A 22,284-nucleotide genomic window follows, 5' to 3' on the forward strand; every position below is an offset into this window, starting at 1 on the left:
GGATTCCCTCTTTTTGTATTGTTTGGAATCGTTTCAGAAGAGTGGTACCAGCTCCTCTTTTTATGTCTGGTAGAATTTATCTGTGAACCCATCCGGACCTGGACTTTTTTTTATTGGTAAGCTATTAATAACAACTTCAGCCCTTGTTATTCGTCTGTTCAAGGTTTCAACTTCTTCCTGGTTTAGGCTTGGGAGGGTGCAAGTGTCCAGGAATTTATCTATTTCTTCCAGGTTTACTGGTTTATGTGCATAGAGTTGTTTGTAGTAATCTCTGATTGTAGTTTGTATTTCTGTGGAGTCCGTGGTGATATCCCCTTTATTGTTTTTTATTGCATCTATTTGATTCTTCCCTCTTTTCTTTTTTATTAATCTGGCTAGTGGTCTATCTATTTTGTTGATCTTTTCAAAAAACCAGCACCTGGATTTATTGATTTTTTGAAGGAATTTTTTTGTGTCTCTATCTACTTAAGTTCTGCTCTGATCTTAGTTATTTCTTGTCTTCTACTAGCTTTTGAATTTTTTTGATCTTGCTCCAGTAGCTCTTTTAATTTTGACAATAGGGTATCAATTTTAGACCTTCCCTTGCTTCTCTGGTGGGCATTTATTGCTACAAATTTCCCTCTAGACAGTGCTTTAAATGTGTCCCAGAGATTCTGGTACATTGGGTCTTTGTTCTCATTGGTTTCAAAGAACATCTTTATTTCTGCCTTCATTTCATTGTTTATCCAGTCAACATTCAGGAGCCAGTTGTTCAGTTTCCATGAAGTTGTGTGGTTCTGAGTTAGTTTCTGAATTCTGAGTTCTAATTTGATTGCACTGTGCTCTGAGAGACTGTTTGTTATGATTTCTGTTCTTTTGCGTTTGCTGAGGAATTATTTACTTCCAATTATGTGGTCAGTTTTAGAATAGGTACCATGTGGTGCTGAGAAGAATGTATATTCTGTGGATTTGGGGTGGAGATTTCTGTAGGTGTCTATTAGGTCTGCTTGGTCCAGATTGAGTTCAAGTCCTGGATATCCTTGTTAATTTTCTGTCTCATTGATCTGTCTAATATTAACAATGGAGTGTTAAATCTCCCACTATTATTGTGTGGGGGTCTAAGTCTCTTTGTGGGTCATTAAGAACTTGCTTTATGTACCTGGGTGCTCCTGTATTGGGTGCGTATATATTTAGAATCTTTAGTTCCTCTTGATGCATTGACTCTTGTACTGTTAGGTAATGCCCTTGTCTCTTTTGATCTTTGTTGGTTTAAAGTCCATTTTATCAGAGACTAGGATTCAAATCCTGGTTTTTTCGCTCTCCATTTGCTTGATAAATCTTCCTCACTCCCTTTATTTTTAGCCTATGTGTGTTCTTGCATGTGAGATGGGTTTCCTGAATACAGCACACCGACGGGTTTTGACTTTTTATCCAATTTGTCAGTCTGTGTCTTTTGATTGGGGCATTTAGTCTATTTACATTTAAGGTTAATATTGTTATGTGTGAATTTGATCCTACCATTTTGATGCTAGCTGGATGTTTTGCCCATTAGTGACACATTTTCTTCATCTTGTTGATACTCTTTACCATTTGATCTGTTTTTGGAGTGGCTGGTACTGATTGTTCCTTTCCTTGTTTAGTGCTTCTTTCAGGACTTCTTGTAAGGCAGGCCTGGTGGTGACGAAATCTCTGAGCAATTGCTTGTCCATAAAGGATTTTCTTTCTCCTTCACTTATGAAGCTTAGTTTGGCTGGATATGAAATTCTAGGTTGAAAGTTCTTTTCTTTAAGGATTTTAAAATTGGCTCCCACTCTCTTCTGGCTTGTAGGGTTTCTGCAGAGGGATCTGCTGTGAGTCTGATGGGCTTCCTTTTGTGGGTAACCCGACCTTCCTCTCTGGCAGCCCTTAGCATTTTTTCCTTCATTTCAGCCCTGGTGAATCTGACAATTATGTGTCTTGGTGTTGCTCTTCTTGAGGAATATCTTTGTGGTGTTCTCTGTATTTCCTGGACTTGAATATTGGCCTGCCTTGCTAGGTTGGGGGAGTCCTCCTGGACAATATCCTGAAGACTGTTTTCCAGCTTGGATTCATTCTCTCCGTCACATTCAGGTACACCTATCAAATGTAGATTAGGTCTTTTCACATAATCTCATATTTCTTGGAGGCTTTGTTCATTTCTTTTCACTCTTTTTTCTCGATTTTTGCCTTCTCGTTTTATTTCATTGAGTTGATCATCAATCTCTGATATCCTTTCATCTGCTTGGTCGATTCGGCCATTGAAACTTGTGTATGCTTTGCAAAGTTCTCTTGCTGTGTTCTTCAGCTCCATCAAGTTGTTTACATTCTTCTGTAAGCCATTTATTCTAGTTAGCATCTCATCTAACCTTTTTTTCTAGGTTCTTCGTTTCTTTGCTTTGGGTTAGCACGTGTTCTTTTAGCTCTGAGAAGTTTGTTATTATCTACCTTCTGAAGCCTGTTTCTGTCAACTTATCAGATTCATTCTCCATCCATCTTTGATCCCTAGCTGGTGAGGAGTTGTGATCCCTTGGAGGAAGAGAGGCATTCTGTTTTTTGGTGTTTTCATCCTTTTTGCGCTGGTTTCTTGCCATCTTAGTGGCTTTATCTACCTGTGGTCTTTGTAGTTGGTGACTTTCGGATGGGGTCTCTGAGTGGATATCCTTTTTGTTGATGTTGAAGCTATTTATTTCTGCTTCTTAGTTTTCCTTCTAACAGTCAGTTCCCTCTGCTGCAGGACCACTGGAGGTCCACTCCAGACCCTGCTAACCTGGAAATCACCTGCAGGGGCTGCAGAACAGCAAAGGTTGCCTCCAGTTTCTTCCTTGCTATCCTCATCCCTAAAGGGTACCCACCAGATGTTGGCCTGAGCTCTCCTTTATGAGGTGTCTCTTTGGGTATACAGGGATTGGGGATTTGCTTGAGGAGACAGTTTGTCCCTTATGGAGCAAAGTGCTATACTGGGAGCTCCATGGTTCCATGCAGAGCTGTTGGGCGGGTACCTTTAAGTCTGCTGCAGCTGAACTCATAATCACCTCTTTTCCCAGGTGCTCTGTCTTAGGAAGGTTGGCTTTATTTACAAGTTCCTGTCATGCTGCTGCCTTCTTTCATAGATGCCCTACCCCGCACAGAGTAGTCTAGTCACAGTGTGCCAGCAGAGGTGTTTCTGAGCTGCCGCAGGCTCTGATCAGCTGCTGTGAGAACTGCCTCGGTAGTGGTGGACTGCCTCAGTAGGGGGGGACGCCCTTCCCCACCCCACCCCCACTGTGCTGAACTGTCCTGGTTCCTGCTGTGCTTGCTGTGAAACTCTCAATCCAGAGCATTTCAGATTGCTTGTTTTGTGGGGTGATACCCACTGAGCCAGATCGCCTGGCTTCCTGTCTTAGCCCCTTCCCTCTCAGTTGAATGGGCGGCTCTGTCTCCCAGGCATTCCAGGTGCCAGTTGAAACGGCCGCTTAGACTTGTGTGAGTTTCTGTGCGCAGACCCAGCACCAACTGAAACTGCCAGGCTGAAAACTCACGGTGCTTTTTGGCCTGGGAATCTCCTGGTCTGTGGGCAGTGAAAACTTGTTTGGAAATGTGGTGAGTACTCACCCTCTGTGCTGTTCTCACTGGGAACTGCACTCCAGAGCTATTCCTATTTGGCCATCTTGGATCCTCCTCCCTGTTGTTTACTTTTAATTACAACACCAAGCCTCTGGTTATGTAGGCTCATTCCCCATTGTTTGTTGTTTATATGCCATATCCATCCACACAAGACTCAAAAGGTATTTAGCAACATCACCACCTATTAGTTTTCTACTGGAGGCGAGGAAATGATAACCAGTGCAGCCACTAAGAAAAATATTCTCTAATGATAAGCCCAGCTAGTTCAGATATGTAATCTTTATCATAAAATCTCTGGCTAGTTCCTGGGATATCAGAAATGATATTTTTTAGATGGCTTAAGATCACCTTAAAACATTAACAGATGATCTAATGTAGGCAGAAAAGCACAGGAAATCTATGGGCTATTTGATCTCAGCTCTGCCACTTTCAAGATGACCTTGAGTAAATTACTTTAGTGTCTTATTTGTTCAGTAGAAATGGGAATATTCACTCATTTATTCAACAAATACAGAATGCCTACCATGTGCCTGGTACTGCTCTAAGGGTTACGAAACAAAGAATCCCTCTGCTTTGCCTTGTGATACAGTGTGTTAGTCTGTTTTCATGCTGCTGATAAAGACATACTCAAGACTGGATAATTTATTAAAAAAAAAAAAAAAAAAGGTTTAATGGACTTACAGTTCCATGTAGGTGGGGAGGCCTCACAATCATGGTGGAAGGTAAAAGGCACATCTTACATGGCAGCAGACAAGAGAGAAATGGGAGCCAAGTGATAGCAGTAAATAATATAGGAAAAAATAAAGCAAGTAGAGAATGATGAAAGTGAACAGTTTGTACAGAGTGGTTGGAGAAGACCTGTCTATTCATGCAACATCTAAACAGATATCTAAAGGAGGAAGGGAGCCAGGTGGATATGTGCAGAGCTTTCCAAATAGTGGGACATAGAAGGAAGTGCAAGGGCCCATAACAGAACACAGTTAAAGAGGATAGTGAAAGGGAAGGGGTGAAGGAATATGGTCAGAGAAGAGGTCAGCAAGTTGTGGGGAGTGGGGAAGAGGCAGGAATTGATCCTACAGGGTCTTTTAAGCCATAGGAATCCATTACAAAGTTTTGAGCAAAGGCCTGACATGGTCTTACTCATTTTTAAAGAAGCACTATTGCCAAGTGCTTCCATGGGAGGCAGGGAGGCCGGTTAGGAAGCTATTGTTGTAATCCAGGCTAAAAGTTGTGGTGGCTTGAAAAGAGATGCTAGGGATGGAGATGTTGAGAAGTATTTGGGCTTAGGGTTACATTTTGAAGGACAAATAAACGAAATTGCTGATGTGCAGTGAGAAGAAGAGTATAGAGTGGTCCCAAAGTTTCCTCCTGGGCTGCAGAAAGAATGGAGGTGCTATTACTAAAAAGGAGGAAGGCAGAGGGAGAGGCTGCTTAATCATTTCTGAGCCTGTTTGTTAGACCGGCCCACAGTAGGTATTCAGACAATCTTAGCCCCTTCCTTATCCTTTGTAATACTTCTTTGTTACTATTCTGGTTTTTACAATGAATTTATTCACTATCCACACACATACACTTGCCCTTTTATTCACTACTTGTCTACGGTTCAATATCTAGTCAAAACAGTCCCATAACAGTGAACGGGTCAGCAAAACCTCACCCAGAAAAACCTCTAATAGACAACACACTCGACAGAGGCCGCATTTTTAAATAAATAAAAAGAAACGATTTTTGCCAAAATAGTATTCAGGGTAATCCTCCTCGTGCTTTGAAGTACTTAGTGCTTCAGCATGCTAAAACTTTCCCTAGTATTCATTGCTTTTTAAAATAGAAATTCTGCGAAGAGTAAAATAGTTTATAAGCATTTTGCCTTAGAAATTCTGAAGAGATGCTAAGAAACTGAGAAGTTACCAAAAATCTGTTGAATTACCTACTGAATAGATAATTCATGGTAAAAGTTTCTACTTGTTTAATTATTTTGTCTAAAATTTGAAGCATAATGTTAAAAGGCAATAAGGCATGTAGATTCTAAACACTTATGTAAATATATGTTAGCAATATTTTATCCAATGCTGACCTGAAATATAACCAACATGTAAGTAGAAGATACAGTTTACATATTTTTTTAAAAAGCTCAGTTTTAAAAAATTCTTTGTTGCAGATTCACTTGAAATATCAGTATTCAGTTCACATATCTCTATACTCTTAAGAATCATCAGCATTTAATTTATGAGTGTTTTTAGTTGGAAAGATTTTGCTGCTTAAAATTCAATTCAATCCCCTTGGTCTGAGTTGAGGAATACTTATATCTTGTGTTTTTCCCAAAGCCCTCCTCTATGCCCAATTTCCCATAATTAAGCTAATCTTTAATCCAAAGTAGAGTGAATATACCACTGCTTTCCCACTCCAGTCCAGGGACAATAACACCGAGAATAACAGAGCCCAGGGACAGATAGCACATTGGCCTCCTGGTCACTATTCCTCTGTCTCCAGAAAGCATCTAGTGTATGTGTGACTTCATGTCACATTAAAAGCTGGTATGTGGTTTAAGAAATAAACCCTGCAGATGGCCAAGAAGCAGCTAAAGGTCCACTGTTGGTAGGAATCACACAAGAACAGACCAGTTTTTCTTCGAGGAGTAAATGTCTTGAGTGTGTTCAGCAGCAGGACAGATCACCCAGCCTTCCCAAAGAGGAACAGGAGCAAACAAGGTCTCCTCTCTCTTGCTTGGCAAATAGGAGCATTGGCAGTGGCTGGAAAACCTTTGTAGACATCTTAGGTTTGTCACTCATGACATTTAATACTAAATCATGGTATGACAAGAATCTCATCAGGCTACCCAAAGTATACAGTGAAAAACAAATATCTTGCAGCAAATCTGCCAGTATTTAGTATAAAATCCAGCAAAGTAGTTAGTACTGCCTAGGAAAAACCCAGGGTTGACTATGCAGTCCTTTGTTCAAGTTTTCAAATATAACTTTACTAGCTCATGAACAGGGACCTGTTTATCTCCAGGAAGAATGTACTTCTCATTTTTATTTAGAATCTGCTTCTTAATGCTTTTCTTTAGTTTTAATCCTTCAGGACCCTGTTTAAACCCTGTTTAAAGCAAGTAGCAAGACTGACCTAGGTTTTATTATCATGGTAATTACTAGCAGTTTTAATCTACTGACACCAAGTCTATTTTCCAGCTGGAATAGCCCTCCCTACTCTTTGTCTTAGATCAAAAAGAAAATAGGTTTTGACTAATCTGTTTTTTAATTTCAGGGATAGTTGCTGTTCTCTTCTGTGGAGTCACACAGGCACATTATACCTACAACAATCTGTCTTCGGATTCCAAAGTGAGAACTAAACAGGTAAAAGAAAAAATTTACTACAGACTTGGTATCTTTTCTGTGTAATGGTTATGTAGCAATTCTGGCACTATAGTCAGAAAGAATTTCATTAGTAAAGGAAAAATGTAAGCTCAAGGCTTCATTACACGTTGGATATTTATAGATTTTTTTCCCTCCAGGATAACCATTAACAATTCTCTTGGTAAGCAAAAATATAGTTATAATAGTCTCTCCCTCCTGAGAGATGTTGAACTTAGACTGTCAGTCTTGAAGATGAAAGACCTACAGTTGGTAATAATTCACAGGCACTTACATCTAAAAGCGTTATAAAGCATGTGAGATTGGGTAGTTATATAGAGAGAAGGAAATGAAGAAAAAGAAGGAAGTGAGGTTTGGTCTTTAATTGGGTGCTTTTGATGCCAAGCAAACTCAACTGCCAGTTGTCACACAAACAGAATGTATCTCCCTTATGCCAAGAACACATCTGTTTGGATATTTGCACATAAACACACACAGATTCTTTCCACAGACATTTGCTGCACAGCTACTCTGTGCCAAGCACCATGCTAGCTACTAGGAATACAAGAATACATAGTTTATGATCCTGCCTTCAAGAGGTTTATTATCAAGACTGTTGATGAGGACACAGATGTGTAGCAAACAATTTGCCACAGTTTTATAAGTGCTGTCATAGAAATACCTGTATAGTTTGTGTAAGGAGCATTAGTAAGACATCTCCCTACAGTTACGATTGAGAAAGTCAGGAGAAAGTTTCCAGAGACGATGGCCAACCTGGAGCTTGAAATGCAAATAGAAGTTAACTAGGTAAAGATCTGGGTTCTAGTATGGGGCAGAGGGTAGCAACAAGGGCATTTAAGGTCAAAGGGTCAGCATGGACAATATCTCTTGAGCAGCCAGTGGAAGCTCTGTAAATAGTTCAGCACAGCTTGTGAATGGGGCAAGGCTGAAGCAAGTGGGATTCAGTGAGAGCAGAGACCAACTCATGAAAGGACTTACCTAAGTCCTTTACCTATAGGTTATATAACCCCATTACCTATGGGTTATAGTCTAAAGTCCTTTAAAGGACTTTAGAGGACTTTAGACTATAACCCATAGGTAATGGGGAGTGGCTTTACTAGCAGGAATGTATTGTCTCACAGTTCTAGAGGCTAAAAGTCTGAGATCAAGGTATTGGCAGGATAGCTCCTTTTGAGGGCCGTGGAAGAGAATCTGTTCTATCACTCTCTCTTAGCCTCTGGAAGATTTCTGGAATCTGTAGTGTTCCTTGAGTAGACACATCACTTCAATCTCTGCCTTCATATTCATATAGCAGTCTCCCAATGTGTGTGTCTACCACCACATTTCTTCTTTTTATAAGGACACTGGTCATATTGAGTTAGGGGCCTACCCTACTCTGCTATGAGCACATTTTAGCTAATTACATTTTTCATAACTTTGTTTCCAAATAAGGTCACATTTTGAATTACTGGGGTTTAAGACTTCAACATATGAATTTTGGAGGAACATAGGTCAGCCCGTAACAGGAAGTCATTGAAGGGTCCTAGGCAAAATAATTTTAAGATAATTGAATATGACTTGGGCAGACATGAGGGACATGAACCAAATGGCAATTGTATCAGGTAGTTTTTGCTGTGTAATGAAAAAAATCACACAACTCCAGTGTCATCCAGCAATAATCTATTGATTACATACCTGCAAGCTTCAGCCATTTCGATCTGGGTCGGACTGGGTGAATATGCTTGCACCAGCTGAGCTTATATATACATCTCTTGGTTTGTTGGGGCTCTGTTCTGAAGTAGGCTTGCCTAGTGGGCTTTGCTAGTGCCACATGTTTGTTATTCTTCTCCTGATAGAAAAGCAAGCCCCAGTGTTGAAGAAGGTCCATTTCCGTACTCTGCTTATGTCATATCTCCTAAACATCCTATTGGCCAAAGAAAATTATATGGCAGAGTCCAGAGGCCAAGCCAATCCCTGACCGCAGTGGGAGAGCACTGCAAAGTTATATGGCAAGGAATGTGGACACAGGCAATGATGGAGAATTGGACTGAATGATGAAGTCTACCCCAAAATGCAAGTGGAGGTAGAGATTCTTATAATAAACATGGCAATTCTGAGGACATATGACGTGATATTAGGTCAATGGGAGTAGAGACAGCAAAAGCAACCAAAGCAAAACCTGTAATTGGCCAGAAATTCCTGAACAGGATTTCCTTAAGGCTTACTTTGAAGCTTTCCAAAAAGAGCCATCACTTTCATCCTTCTGTCCTTCTCACATCCCAAGCTTGACTCTAGCTCCACCTACCCAGGACTCTGCAAGGTCACCCTTCCCCTCTGCCCATCACCTCAAATGCCTCAAAGGAATCACAAGATGCAATTATCGAAATCTTGAGGCCCTTTGAGTGAAACAAAAGAAAAAAGCCCCCAAAACAAAAAACTGATTTCAGGATCCAGAAACCGCCAGCATATGTCTTTCAGAATCCTTTCCATTTTGAATACCACTAGCTTTCCCTAGGGCTTAAAGGGAAATGTCTTGGGCTGGTTTTTTCCTAACGTCTTTTGATTCTCTGAGCATATTTGTATTCTGGGAAGCTGAACCCTGTTTAGGGGCTTGCCCTTTTAAGTCATTCTATCTAGACTGCTCAGCAGAACTTCAAAGATAACTCATCTCGTGGCAAGACAGCAGCCTAGCACCTAGGGGAGACAAAGCCAAAATCAGTGCCCATAGCCTTCTGTTCTCCCTCTGAATGGCTTGACAAGACCTCCCTGACAGTTTGCCAGCATTCATTTTTACAGCATTCTTCTTTAAGGAAAGAGAATTTTACAAGTTCTTTCTTTAACATCTAGGTAGCTGCACACTCCCATCTTTGTTCTTCACACTGCCTTCTTTTTTGGGTGCCTGGATTATAGCAGAAGCTTAATGAATGCTAATTCCCTTCTACTTCATTTTCATCCCTTTCCTCACATCTTTTCTATTAGGATCATCATTTTCTGCTTACTTTTTTAATAATATGTATATATACCACATATGTGCATATTTGTACATACTCGCATATCTATGCATGCATATACACACGCATATCCCGTACTCTAGTATACAGAGTCTAAGGTCCCCACTTTGAAAGAAGTGCAGTCAGAGGTTCTCAGCACATCTGCACTAGAGTAGCTAGCAGAGCTCAAATTTTTATGGAAAACTAATTACAAATTGTAGAGAAATGCTGAGGCGCATACTATACAGGTTGCCACTGTGTCCTCTCTGAAAATGGGAAAGGTTTGGGAAGTATTATATGGTGTTACATGGTTACAGGACATGATATCTTTCCCTATATACCACATGTTGTATTCACACTGTCAATAGGAAGGTAGCAGTTACAGAGCTTCATTGCCTCTCTTCCTGGGACTGTTCAATGAGAGTATAGGAAGCCAATCAGTAAACTTGGGGAAAACCATGTAAATCAACTTTGAGTTATAAAATTCAAAGATGCCATGATTTGCAAAAGAGTTCTATTCAATTGTGTCTATACCAGTTAATCAAATAGCTATATCTGGATACAAAGGCTTTTGAGAATTAAGCATTCTTTGTAGCTTGAAGAATTAGAGTGCCTTTTTAAAATTGTATTTTTTTTACTTTAAGATATGTTTTGTAAGTGATAATGACCCTTTAGATGTAGGAACTTCACTTTTACTTCAATCTATGAAAAATCATGTAACAGCACTATGTGTTAGGCAAAAAGCAGTATGATAGAGACACTATGATCCAACATAAGGGTTTGTATTTTGAAGAGCAGAGCATCCTATTAAAGAGTAAATGAACATACACAGCAATCCCTTTCCCTAGATTTGGAGTCCTTTGTTGCTTTAGGGTGTGCACATCAAGTCCTAGAGATAGACAGATACTGTAAGCCTTGTCTCTTACCCTGTGAGCTAAGCACTGCTAGGGATATTCAAGACGGACATCAGCACACAGCAGTGTAGCCCGGAGGTCTTACCCAGAGCCATCCAGAAGACTGCCTACAGACCCCATGATCCCACTCAGATGAATTCCAGCCTGCCTCCCACCCCCTTCATCCCACGTTCCCTCACCCCCCAGGCAGGCCTGGGAGCTTGCTATCTGGGACAAACTCCAGGGTGTTCCCATCAGCTGTATTTACCTTGCCTGAGGCTAACCTGCAAAACCATGTACTTCTATAGCATCCCTTTTAATTAGAATTTCCCCTTCCCTTCACGTAGTTGCCACCAAAAATTATTTCCAACAGATACACATGAGTATATGATATGAGTGTAAATAATTAACATTTACTCTGCATTAACATGTACAAAGTACATATCTCATTTACTTTCTACTTACGGTTCTACCTAAGAGGTAGCTCTTATTATCACTGATTCCCTTCACGCGTTGAACAAATATTTTTTGAGAGCCTAGTTTGTGCCAGCCACTGCTCAAGGTACCAGGGATACAACAGTGAACAAAAAAAGAATTTCTAGTTGAGGAGCTTCATAATAGTCAAAATAAATATGCAAAACATATAGTGCACTCATGGTAAGGCATAAGGCCAATAATAAAACCGGGAAGGGGGAGTTAAGGGTACATGATGTGAAGGCAGGCTTATAATATTAGATTGGGTAGCCAGGAAAGGCCTCAGCAAGGTGATATTTGAAAGAAGTAAAAGAGGGAACCATGTGGACATTTGGGGCAGAGCTATTAAGAAATTGGGAATAACAGATACAAAGGCCCCCTGGGGCGGGGAACCAATGTGTCTGGTATGGAGTGAACTAGGGAGAGTGTGAGCAAAACAGCAGAGCAGTGAGAAGATACACGTCATGGACAGCCCAAATGAGATGGGGAAACACTTGACACCTTTTTTAAGTACAGGCATGTATGTACATTTTAGAGGAAAGGAAGTGTCAGTTGTTAGCTGGGGAAGACTGCAAGAGTAACAGGTGTTGGGGGGAGATTATGAGCCCAGGGTTGACTTGTTAAGTTTGGGATGTGTGTTAGTCAAGGAGAGCTGTTGTGTAGCCAGTTGGACATAGAATTCTGGAGTTCAGAGGACAGGTATAGGAGAAAAATATGATTTTGAGAGTCAGCATATGACTAACACATAGAGATGATACTGCATATCATATAGAGACGATACTGAGAACATGAGACTGGATGAAATTTCTAAGGCAGTGAGAGAGAAGAGGTCTAAAAACGAATCCCAAAGGTACTCCAATATTAAAAAATCCAAAATCAGCAAATGAGCCTGAAAGATAATAGATACTAGGAAAAACAAAAAGCAAGGAAAGTATGATGTCCTAGAAGTCAAAAGAAGAGTGTCTCAAGGAGCATGATGAATTACACCAAATGCTCCTGAAATTTCAAGTAAGATGAGGAAAATGAACATCACTGATGACAGTGATAAGAACTATTTTGTCAGAAAGCCTGAATAGAATGGGTTCAAGGGAAAGTAAGAGGAAAGAAATTGGAAACCTCGTGTATCAACAAGTCTTTCAATGGAGTTTTGCTGAAGGGCAGCAGAGAAATTAGGTGATCACTGGAGAAAGAAGTAGGACCAAAGAAAACATCTTTTGATTTTTAAGGTAGGATAAATAACGGTACTTTTGTATGTTGAGGGAATGAAACAGTAAAGAAAAAATGATGTATTTGGGGTTTTTGCTAGGCTAATAAGTAGCGGATTTCAAACTCAGATTTTTTATTTTGTAGTTCAAACTATTTTGCCTCTTACTAAATATCACTTGGTTAGTAGATGGGATAGTGCCAATTGTGGGGCATCATTTATTCAGTAAACCTTGAATGGGTGGAAGGAAAAATGAATGAATGTTTGGCCATCTTTATTATACTTTCAGCTAATTCAGATAATAAGCCATTTATTTTATATAGTATTTGATTCTGTTATCTTTGAAAATCTACCAATTTCACTGCATTTTAATGTTATATACAAATACAAGTTGGGATGGACATAGATGTTTTCATGTATTTGCTTTTGAAAAGCCAGACTCTTTGTCTAGCATTTATGGGCAAACAATGACATCTTCATTATAGCACATTCTTTCCAGATGCTTATTTTATTTCCATTCCTCCCAGATGATATTTATAGTGTTTATCGCCATTGAATAGAAAAGCAGCAATAATCCAAATTTAAATTTTCAATAAAAGAAGACAATGAGAACCAAATTATATGTTCTGTGCATGACTCTGAAAATTCAAATAAAGGATCTGGAATATGCGAGGAGCAAGGTATGGTGGAAAGCACAGCTGGCTGAGAGTCTGGAAAACTGGGTCTTGCCCCCATCTCTAGTACTCATGGTGGGACTCAGATAGAGTTAATTTAACACACATGAGTTTCACTTTTCCCATCTGTAAAATGAATGGTTGAACTAAATGACTGGTTTTTAAGGATCATGCTCAGACCTAATGTTCTTTGACTTGACGTGGAGCATAAGATATGTGTCTGGTTCCTTCTCTTAGACTACAGTTGTGTAAATATTACTTTATTAAAGACTGCAATGCATAGGGACGAGGGGAGGAATTAAAGTGTCATTTAACTTGCAACCAAATAACTGGGTACACAATTTCAAAAGTTGTCAAAGCAAATCCAAGGATGAGGCAATCAAAAACCAAAGACCCTGGTTCATACCGAAGTAAAAAGGTTCACACTGAGGGCTGTGTGCTTCTTCCTGGAAAAACTCTCAGCTCTTAGGTGAGTGGTTGCAATGACTTTTCCTAAGACTTCCTGCATCCTTAAGGTAGAGAGTAGAAACCTTATATTGCTACAACTCAGCATCTCAGGTTATAACTGAAGAACCTTCCATCTTTTGAATTCAAACATGGACTAATTGTGTTCTAAGAACTAGTGGTTGTATGGCCAGAACCATGCTGGAAGCCAAGGAGACAAGGGAAGATAGCACATGGTTCTTGTCCTTTGGAAGTTCTAAAATAGCAGGAGACATACACATGCATGCAAACATATATATGCATATGCATGCATCCACTCACATGCACAAACAACCACACATGGCAGATGCTAACATAGAGGGATACACAACATGCCATGGAAAACCAGAGAATTGAGTTGCTTACTGAAGGCAAGGTTTTCATGGGAAGCTGATTTTTGGGTTGGGTGTTTTAGACTTTGGGTATAGGGTTAATTAGGATATTGTCATTCAGATTTCATGGAGAATAAAAGCAAAAAGAACAGAGTATGCAAAAATATAAAACTAATAAAGAGTTTGAAAGCAATCCTAAGGAAAAAGAACAAAGCTAGAGGCATCAAGTTACCCAATTTGAAACTATACTATAAGGCCAGTAACCAAAACAGTATTGTACCAGTACAAAAATGGACACAAAGCAATAAAACAGAATAGAGAACCCAGAAATGAAGCTGCACACCTACACCCATCTGGGCTTTGATGAAGGCAATAAAAATAAGCAATGGGGAAGTGAATCCCTGTTCAATAAATGGTACTGGGAGAGCTAGCTTGCCACACGCAGATGAAACTAAACCCCTACCTTTCACCGTATACAAAAATTAACTTAAGATGTATTAAAGATTTAAATGTAGGACTTCAAACTGTAAAACCCCTTCAAGAACACCTAGAAAATATTATTCCGGACATCATCTTTGGGAAAGGATTTGTGACTAAGTCCTCAAAAGCAATTGCAACAAAAACAAAAACTGACAAGTGGGACTTAATTAAACCAAAGAGCTTCTGCACAGAAAAATAAACTATCAACAGAGTAAACAGACAACCTACATAATGGGAGAAAATATTCACACATTATACATCAGACAAAGATCTAATATTAGTATCTATAAAAGACTTAACGAGCAAAAACAACCCCATTAAAAATTGGGCAAAGGACATGAACAGACGCTTCTCAAAAGAAGACGTGCAAGTAGCCAAGAAACATGAGAAAATGCTCAACATCACTAATTATGCAAATCAAACCATAATGAGATATTATCTCACATCAGTCAGAATGGCTATTATTTTTAAAAAGCAGATGCTAGTGAGGCTGCGGAGAAAAGAGAACTCATACGCTGCTGATGGGACTGTAAATTAGTTCAGCCACCATGAAAAGCAATTTAGAGATTTCTCAAAGAACTTAAAACAGGACTACCATTTGAACCAGCAATCTCATTACTGGGTATATATCCAAAGGAAAATGAATTAGTCTACAAAAAAATCATGCACTCCTATGTTCTGCAGCACTATTCACAATAAGAAAGACATGGAATCAATCTAGGTGCCCATCAACAATGGATTGGATAAAGAAATACACCACAGAATACTACACACCCATAAAAAAAGAATGAAAACATGTCCTTTGCAGCAACAAGGATGCAGCTAGAGGCCATTATTCTAAGTGAATTAACACAGGAACAGAAAACCAAATGCCACATGTTCTCACATGTAAGTGGGAGCTAAGCATTGGATATTCATGGACACAAAGATGGCAACAGTAGATACTAAGAGCTACTAGAAGGAAGGGAGGAGAAGAATAAGGGTTGACGATACAACTATTTTGTACTATGCTCACTACCTGGGTGACAGGATCCATTGTACCCCTAACTTCAGCATCAGCAGTACACCCACTGCATGGGTACTCCTTCAATCTAAAATAAAAACTGAAAGGAGAAAAGTTTGACAAGTCCCAGAAACAAAGAGGTAACACACAGTGACTAGGTCCCAAGTTGTCTCCAAGAAGTAGATAGGGGTGGGCCGCTGGTACAGGTTAGAGAGCAGTGAAGGGAAGTTTATGGAAGACAGCTGAAAGTGAAAATGGAGAGGTAAGTCCAGATGGACCTTTTAGTGTCTCGTTGTGCTCCGCTTGGGAGAATTCTAACCTATAAGGGTCATAATAGGTTAAACCTTTTAGGCATAGGGATAATGATAATCATATTTCTGCCTTACAAAGATAACCATGATAGCATCACTGAGGAAAAACTGAACAATGGATCTTTTGGAATTCACAGTATTTGTCTCTATTAGTGGTTTTAAGGGTTACTTATGAGCAAACATGATAAGTGACTTCTACGGCATAGATCTCAACACTCACCACACTTCATTTTAGTAAACTGTGTACATATATGACATCTAAATTTATCTGAACCTTCTGTGACTCCAGACATATTTCTGTCCTGTTTAACCTCTTCGGATATTGTGGTCTATATGAAAAGTTTATGGAAATTTACCGTCTGGTTTTGCCTTGAACTTAGGAGCTAGATAAATTCTTTCTGAATTAATAAATAAATTAATGAGGGAATGAATTATGACCATTAACATTCCAAGATAAAAAAAATAGAGAAGAGAAACAATATATGCTAATTAGTGGTTTTATTTAATTCTGGTATGATGCATTCATTTAAATTTAATGAGGGGGATGCATAAGGCAAGTCTAGGGTAATCTTGAGATATTGAAAGAAAGATCAAGCACAATTCCATTACTTGTGTGTTTCCTGCAGTGTGTCTCTGCCATATTGATTTGCATTACAGTGGTTTTTGATTATGGTTTAGCACATTTTTTTCTATTTCTTTTAACAAAGGCAGTCACGTTCCAACTCAGTGACCTGTTCCAAGGCACAGTGGAGAAAGAATGTCATGGGCAATAATGCCCCTGCCTCCCTTGCTTCTGAGAAGATCAAAGATATCTTCATAGGGGATAGAATTGCCTTTTTTATTACTCTAATTACATTGCTTTTGTCAAGATTTCTACCACTTTTCTTTTCTCCTTCATTCAAAATATCTTTAAAAATATCATCCTAGAAAGATTGAATTTATAAATGATAGCAAAGTGTTTAAATTTCTCCTTAGCTAAGCTTGTGATTCTTTTCAATGAAACTCATTATATTGGATAAAGGACATTTAGTAGTTCGGCTAATACGTGTTTTTCTTTTAAATGCTAATGAGAATGGAGCTCCCACATCATGGCAAGAACACATTGTACTTGCAATGCCTGGAAAGCATTCTTTCCCTACTTGAAAAGCCTTTACTCCACAACCAACATGTATTACAGTGGGCACCACACATAGATATTTGGCATCTTCAATAGTGGATACCCTCTATGTCCTGGGTACTGGGACCCAGAGAGAAATAAAGATAAGTAAAACAACCATGCTTCTCTTTGACAATTTTTTATATAACATGTTTTCTCTGACAAAGTTGTAGTTGGACTATAACTTCTCAATTAAATCTATCCTACTCACCCACAAATCTGTTTAGCAAAACATATAATTGCAGTTGGAAATTTTAAGTCATGAAATCAAAAAAGTTCAGAGATAAGGGGGACCACAAAGATAAACTTTTGAACCCAGAATTTTATGGGAAGAAACTGAAACCCAGGAAAATTCAATGACTTCGAGGAGTTGGGCCAGTTTTTCAACCCAGGGTCAACCTGGAGATGGGTCATTGCTCAAGGGATATGCACTGTAAAGTTAAAAATACACAGCACCTGCCTCTAAAAACAGCATTTGGTATGTTTGTTATATATTGCTATGTAACAAATTACTCCGAAATTCAGCAGCTTTAAACAACAAACTTGTATTATTATTTCATGTAGTTTGTGAAGTCCTGGAATCCAGGAGCATCAGCTTTGCTAGGTGGTTTTGGCTCAGGGTCTCATGAGGTTGCTGACAAATTGTTAGGCAGGGCTTCCGTGTCTCAAGACTTGGCTGGGGCTGGAGCTGGAGAATTCTCTCCAAGAGCTTCATTTACATGGCTGTTGGCAGAAGACCTCAGTTCTTCCCCCGGTATCCTCCATAGGGTTGCTTGGGTGTCCTCATGGTGTGAAAGCGTATTTTGCCCAGAGCAAGTGAAACCAGAGAGAGCGGGAAGAAAGAAGCAATAGTTTTAGTTAACTATCCTCTAAAGTTTTTCACTGTCATTTCTGTCATATTCTATTTGTTAGAATTGGTTAGCTAATTGGACTATGTAAAGGGGAGGGTAGTTAAGCTCTGTATTGTGAAGCGATGGTGGGGTAGGGGGTATCAAATAATTTGAGGACATTTTAAACTACCAGGAAACTAGATGCCATTTTTGGAAGTAATTGATTGATAGTGCTTTTAATTTCGTATGTGGTTGAATATTTAAGTTTTATGCTTCTTCAGTCAATTTTGGCTATATGCACGTTCTAACTATTCAGGTTTTAAAAAATTTTATTATCAACAATTGTTGAATACTATATTGTGTCAGGCATGGAACATATATGTTTCATGTTAGTCATCCTTATTAATATTCACATAAAATCTACAAGGTAAATATTATTATTAATCAGATTTCATAGTCTTAGAGAAGTTGAGGCCACACAAAGAATAGAATAAGGCACCACAACTTATTGTTGTTTTAATGTCCGTTGTATGTATTTGACTATAGACCTTTTCTTACAGAAAATTACATGCATGTATTTTCCCCTTTTATTAAATTTATAAAACTTTACATATTATCCTGATCATTTTAAATTTACTTATATGTTCTATTGTTTTCTCCTTTTATCACCAATCCATTCTTCTTCCTCTCCTCGGGCTTTCTGATTTTCTTCCCGGTCCCCTTTACAGAGGAGGATGAAGGGAACCCTGTTCCTGCAGATCACCACTCTCCTCCATTTTTTTATTTCCCTGCTTTACTACGATCCTGAGAGGGCCTTAATAGGTAGAGCCAAGAATAGTCTTTTCTTTTTGCAACAAAGTATTGGTTCTGTCTCATCATCTCTTTATCTTATGACAGATAGATGACTCCATTTTGCCTCTGCTGGCTTGCTTTCTTCAGAATTCATCAGCGTTCTGTGTTACTAAGAGTACTTGAATGGTGTCATCGTTGTTTTATTCCATTTCTCCATCATTGTCACAAAAAGTTCTGTATCAGAGTCACCTCCCAGGACTATCTTTGTCTCTACCCAATAGGCAATGTCTTGGTGGCACATACTAATTTACTTTTAAATTTTCTGCTGACAAATGTCCAAAGTCTTCCCTTAATTTTTCTTTCTCATCCTGCCAGGCCCTAAGAAAGTCTACTTAACTCATTTAGCCTTCTCTAAATATTAATTTTCTTTATTACATTTTCCCCAAAATCATAGTTTCGTATTCTTTCTCACTACGGAGAGCGCCAACTCCTTAAAAAAATGCTTCTCTCTCTGTCTTAATTTTTCACTTTTAGAAAACAAGAAATACCATCATCAATGCTTAGAAACCAACATATAAATTTATATGATCCATGTCATTCTATGAATGAATCTGATTCAATGCATAATGGAAAAATTTATCTGAATGGAATTTAGGAGATCAGCTGGCCTGGTACCTGCTTTGATGACATCCAGGACAGATGGTTGCCTATTATTACCTTAAAATTTCTAAGGATAGCAATGGCATAACCCCCTTTAATGGCCCATTACAGTTTTATCACCCTGCTTGATAGGTGTAAGTAGGAAGAGCTTCAGTCTCATAATGGCATTTTAGAATGATAAATGGAAATTACTATAATTTTTCTACTCATTTTAATTAAATTTTATTGATGCAACACAGAAAACATTAAGGCTGAATATGTGTGCCTGAGCATGTGTTTGTTAAAGAATGCTGCCGAAGTTAAGGATACCATTTCCTTAATGAGCTTGAAAGATGCAGCAAATGTATTTAATAAAACGTTAAATCTGTGCAATTCCTTCAGAAAAGAAATTGAATTGCTTCTGGAGGTACAGCTCAAAAATCCAAAGAATCCCATCAGTGAAGATGTGATTTATAACTGAATAAAGTACCCCAGAGGGAAATCTAATAAGTGAGAACAAGAGTTTAGTTTTAGGAGAGTCACTTAATACAGTTGATCTGGGTTACATTGAAAAAGGACTTGATCGGAATCAGTGGCGTCCGTTCTCTTCTTAAGGGAGAATAAATATTCGTTATGATGGACCCGCCTCAACAGTGAATACCTAAGTAACAAACTATTTCTGTTGTATTTTTCTATTGGTTCTAAGCTGTTTAAAAAAAATAAAAACAAAAAACCCCTCTAAAACGGGTTTCTTTTCCTTGTTTGTGCTGTGCCTTGCTTTGTGCAAATTAAATTTTCAAGAACAAACTAAAAGGGAAAAGATACCTGCTGAAGAATAAAGGAATGCTTCTGTTGGGAAAGAATGTGTAACGTTGCCTTAGTCACTGTAGTGTATGAATTAACATCGCTCTTTCCCTGGAGATCTGTGAAAACACGATCATTGAGATTCATATCTGGAGAAAGTGTGATTCGGGGTTTCCAGGACAATTATTTCATACCCCAGCCCTTGGCTTGCTTTCTCCTTCTGATGATGTTGCTCTGATGATAGTATGGGGGCCTATGACATAGGACCAGGTTAGATGATCTCTTGGCCAACTGGAAACAGGCACACAGGGAATTAGCACTTGGAATGAGTCCTGGTGGAGTTCCAATGTTCTGAATTCTGACACAGCAGGTTTCTGGATGGTTAATGTGAAGTTCTGTGAGTAGTACCGAGGTCTTCCCTGGGGCCCCAAGGGGAATTATATCTTAACTTTTGATTTCCTTATACAGGTGTTCTTAAATGGTGTTCTGCAGGCTGGTGTCATGGTGATCCATTTTTATGACACTGTCTGTATTCATGTCTGGCATAAATTAATAATTTACAATATCTCCTAGGGAAAACACTACTATTCTTCCCCTTTGTACTGATTTACTGTTTGGGTTTTGGCTTGCTTTTATAGTACCAAGTTGAGGTCTATAGGGGTCTTTTGCTTCATCCAAGCATACTAGAGACTAAAAGCGTTTGAGACGATCTAACCTTCCAGTGAAAAATAGTCTGATTTTAAGTGAACACTTTTTCCTCATTTGTCCCTGCCAAATGTTTCATGTAATTTCTGGGCTGTTTGTAGGAATTGGATACACTGGCCTGTAGAATAAGGCAACACCACTCTTTAAGGATCTTCCCTATGTTCTAGGCAGAAAACACCTTATTATAGGCTCCAGAAAGTTCACAGACCTGAGGCCCAGGCAACCCAAAAGAAGGAGTTTGAATTTTGTCCGTAATTGGTATTTAGACATTGTAGTGATGGTATATGTGTGAAAGGGGTTCATGAAAGAAGTCAGACACAGGAAAGGATAACAACCTTTAAGAGGAAAACTTCTGTAAATAGAAAGGAGTTTGATATAGCCTGAGGACCAACATCCTCTTGTGGGACACCATGAGAATGAACTTGGCCCTCCCAATCCACCTGCCTGTTGGCATCCCTGAACCTGAGAAGGGGAGTACTAACTAGTAAAATTTTGTGGGGAGTAAATTGTTTCCCTGGGAACAAAGTTACTCTGCTTGAGCCCACCCCATCCCCAGAATGCCGAGTTGTAACTTTGAAAGAATTTGAGTGGATGCTCAACTCTAAGGGATCATCTCTGAAAGAACTGGAAACATAAAAGTGAAGTACTTCCCTGCTGATTGAAGAGAAATCAGTAGCCAAGACAAGGAGACAGTCAAATATGGAGCTTAAGCTGCCAGAGGCAGAAAACATAATAGATACCCCAATGAGTGAGGCAGTCCTGAAATTGCAGGTGGCAGGTGGTAGCAGTGTAGGTAGCAGTGGGGAGGGAGAACAGGCTGCAGATGGAATCCAGCAAGGGCAGGTTGGTGCAGACAGCTGAGGGTTGGTCAGCTCAGGGCTCTGGCAACATGTGCTATCCAGCTCCCTCCTCTTGGAAACTCCTAGAGCAGTAATGCTCAACCCTGGGAGTATGTTAGAATTTTTCACAAATCCCAGATATCTGGGCTCCATGCCCAGGATTTCTAATTTATTTAGTCTGGAGTGGGACCTCAGCTGCAGTATTTTAAACTCTACCTAAGTGATTCTAATGAGTGGCCAGAGTTGAGAATCTAGAAAGACACCAGACACTGGATGGGGAAGGGCTGAGGTCCTGTCATTTGGCAGGTAGGTTTTGGATTCAGCAGATCAGAGCCAAACTTTCCAAGTGAGTTCAAAGGGAAACCACACGCTGATGAGCTCAGGACTTGAAACTAGAGAGTTTTTAAAATCTTTCTGGCTGGTGGGTCGCCCAGAGATTCTGATCTAATTGGCAGGAGTGTAGCGTGGGCAGCAGGATTGTTTCCAGCTTCCCAGATGGTTCTCAAGTGCAGCAGTGCTTGAGAACCAGTGGCCTAGGGCACAGTAATGTCACTCATGAAGATCCCTTTGGGGAGTCCCATAAATATTTAAGAGAAAAGAAGACTCTGCAAGAGATTTTATATTCTTTGTGAGGAGGTGGAGTCTTAGAACTATCAAGATTTGGCTATTTGTATAAATACATTTATATTCGCAGGCAAGATGTTTCCAAGACATTACCCAAATAA

The 22,284-nt window shown here is 39.3% G+C and overlaps 1 protein-coding gene across 1 annotated transcript in view; it reads left to right on the forward strand.

Annotated features, from left to right (window-relative positions):
* The window catches only part of SLC9A9 (solute carrier family 9 member A9), a 588,021-nt gene that overhangs the window by 288,289 nt on the left and 277,448 nt on the right, over positions 1 to 22,284 (forward strand). Inside the window, exon 9 of the mRNA XM_002759520.7 lies at positions 6,865 to 6,953. Coding sequence (XP_002759566.1) covers positions 6,865 to 6,953 — 89 coding nt within the window. The remainder of the gene's footprint in view (positions 1 to 6,864; positions 6,954 to 22,284) is intronic.

Source organism: Callithrix jacchus, chromosome 17 (assembly GCF_049354715.1).
Source record: "Callithrix jacchus isolate 240 chromosome 17, calJac240_pri, whole genome shotgun sequence".
NCBI classification, from domain to species: Eukaryota; Metazoa; Chordata; class Mammalia; order Primates; family Cebidae; genus Callithrix; species Callithrix jacchus.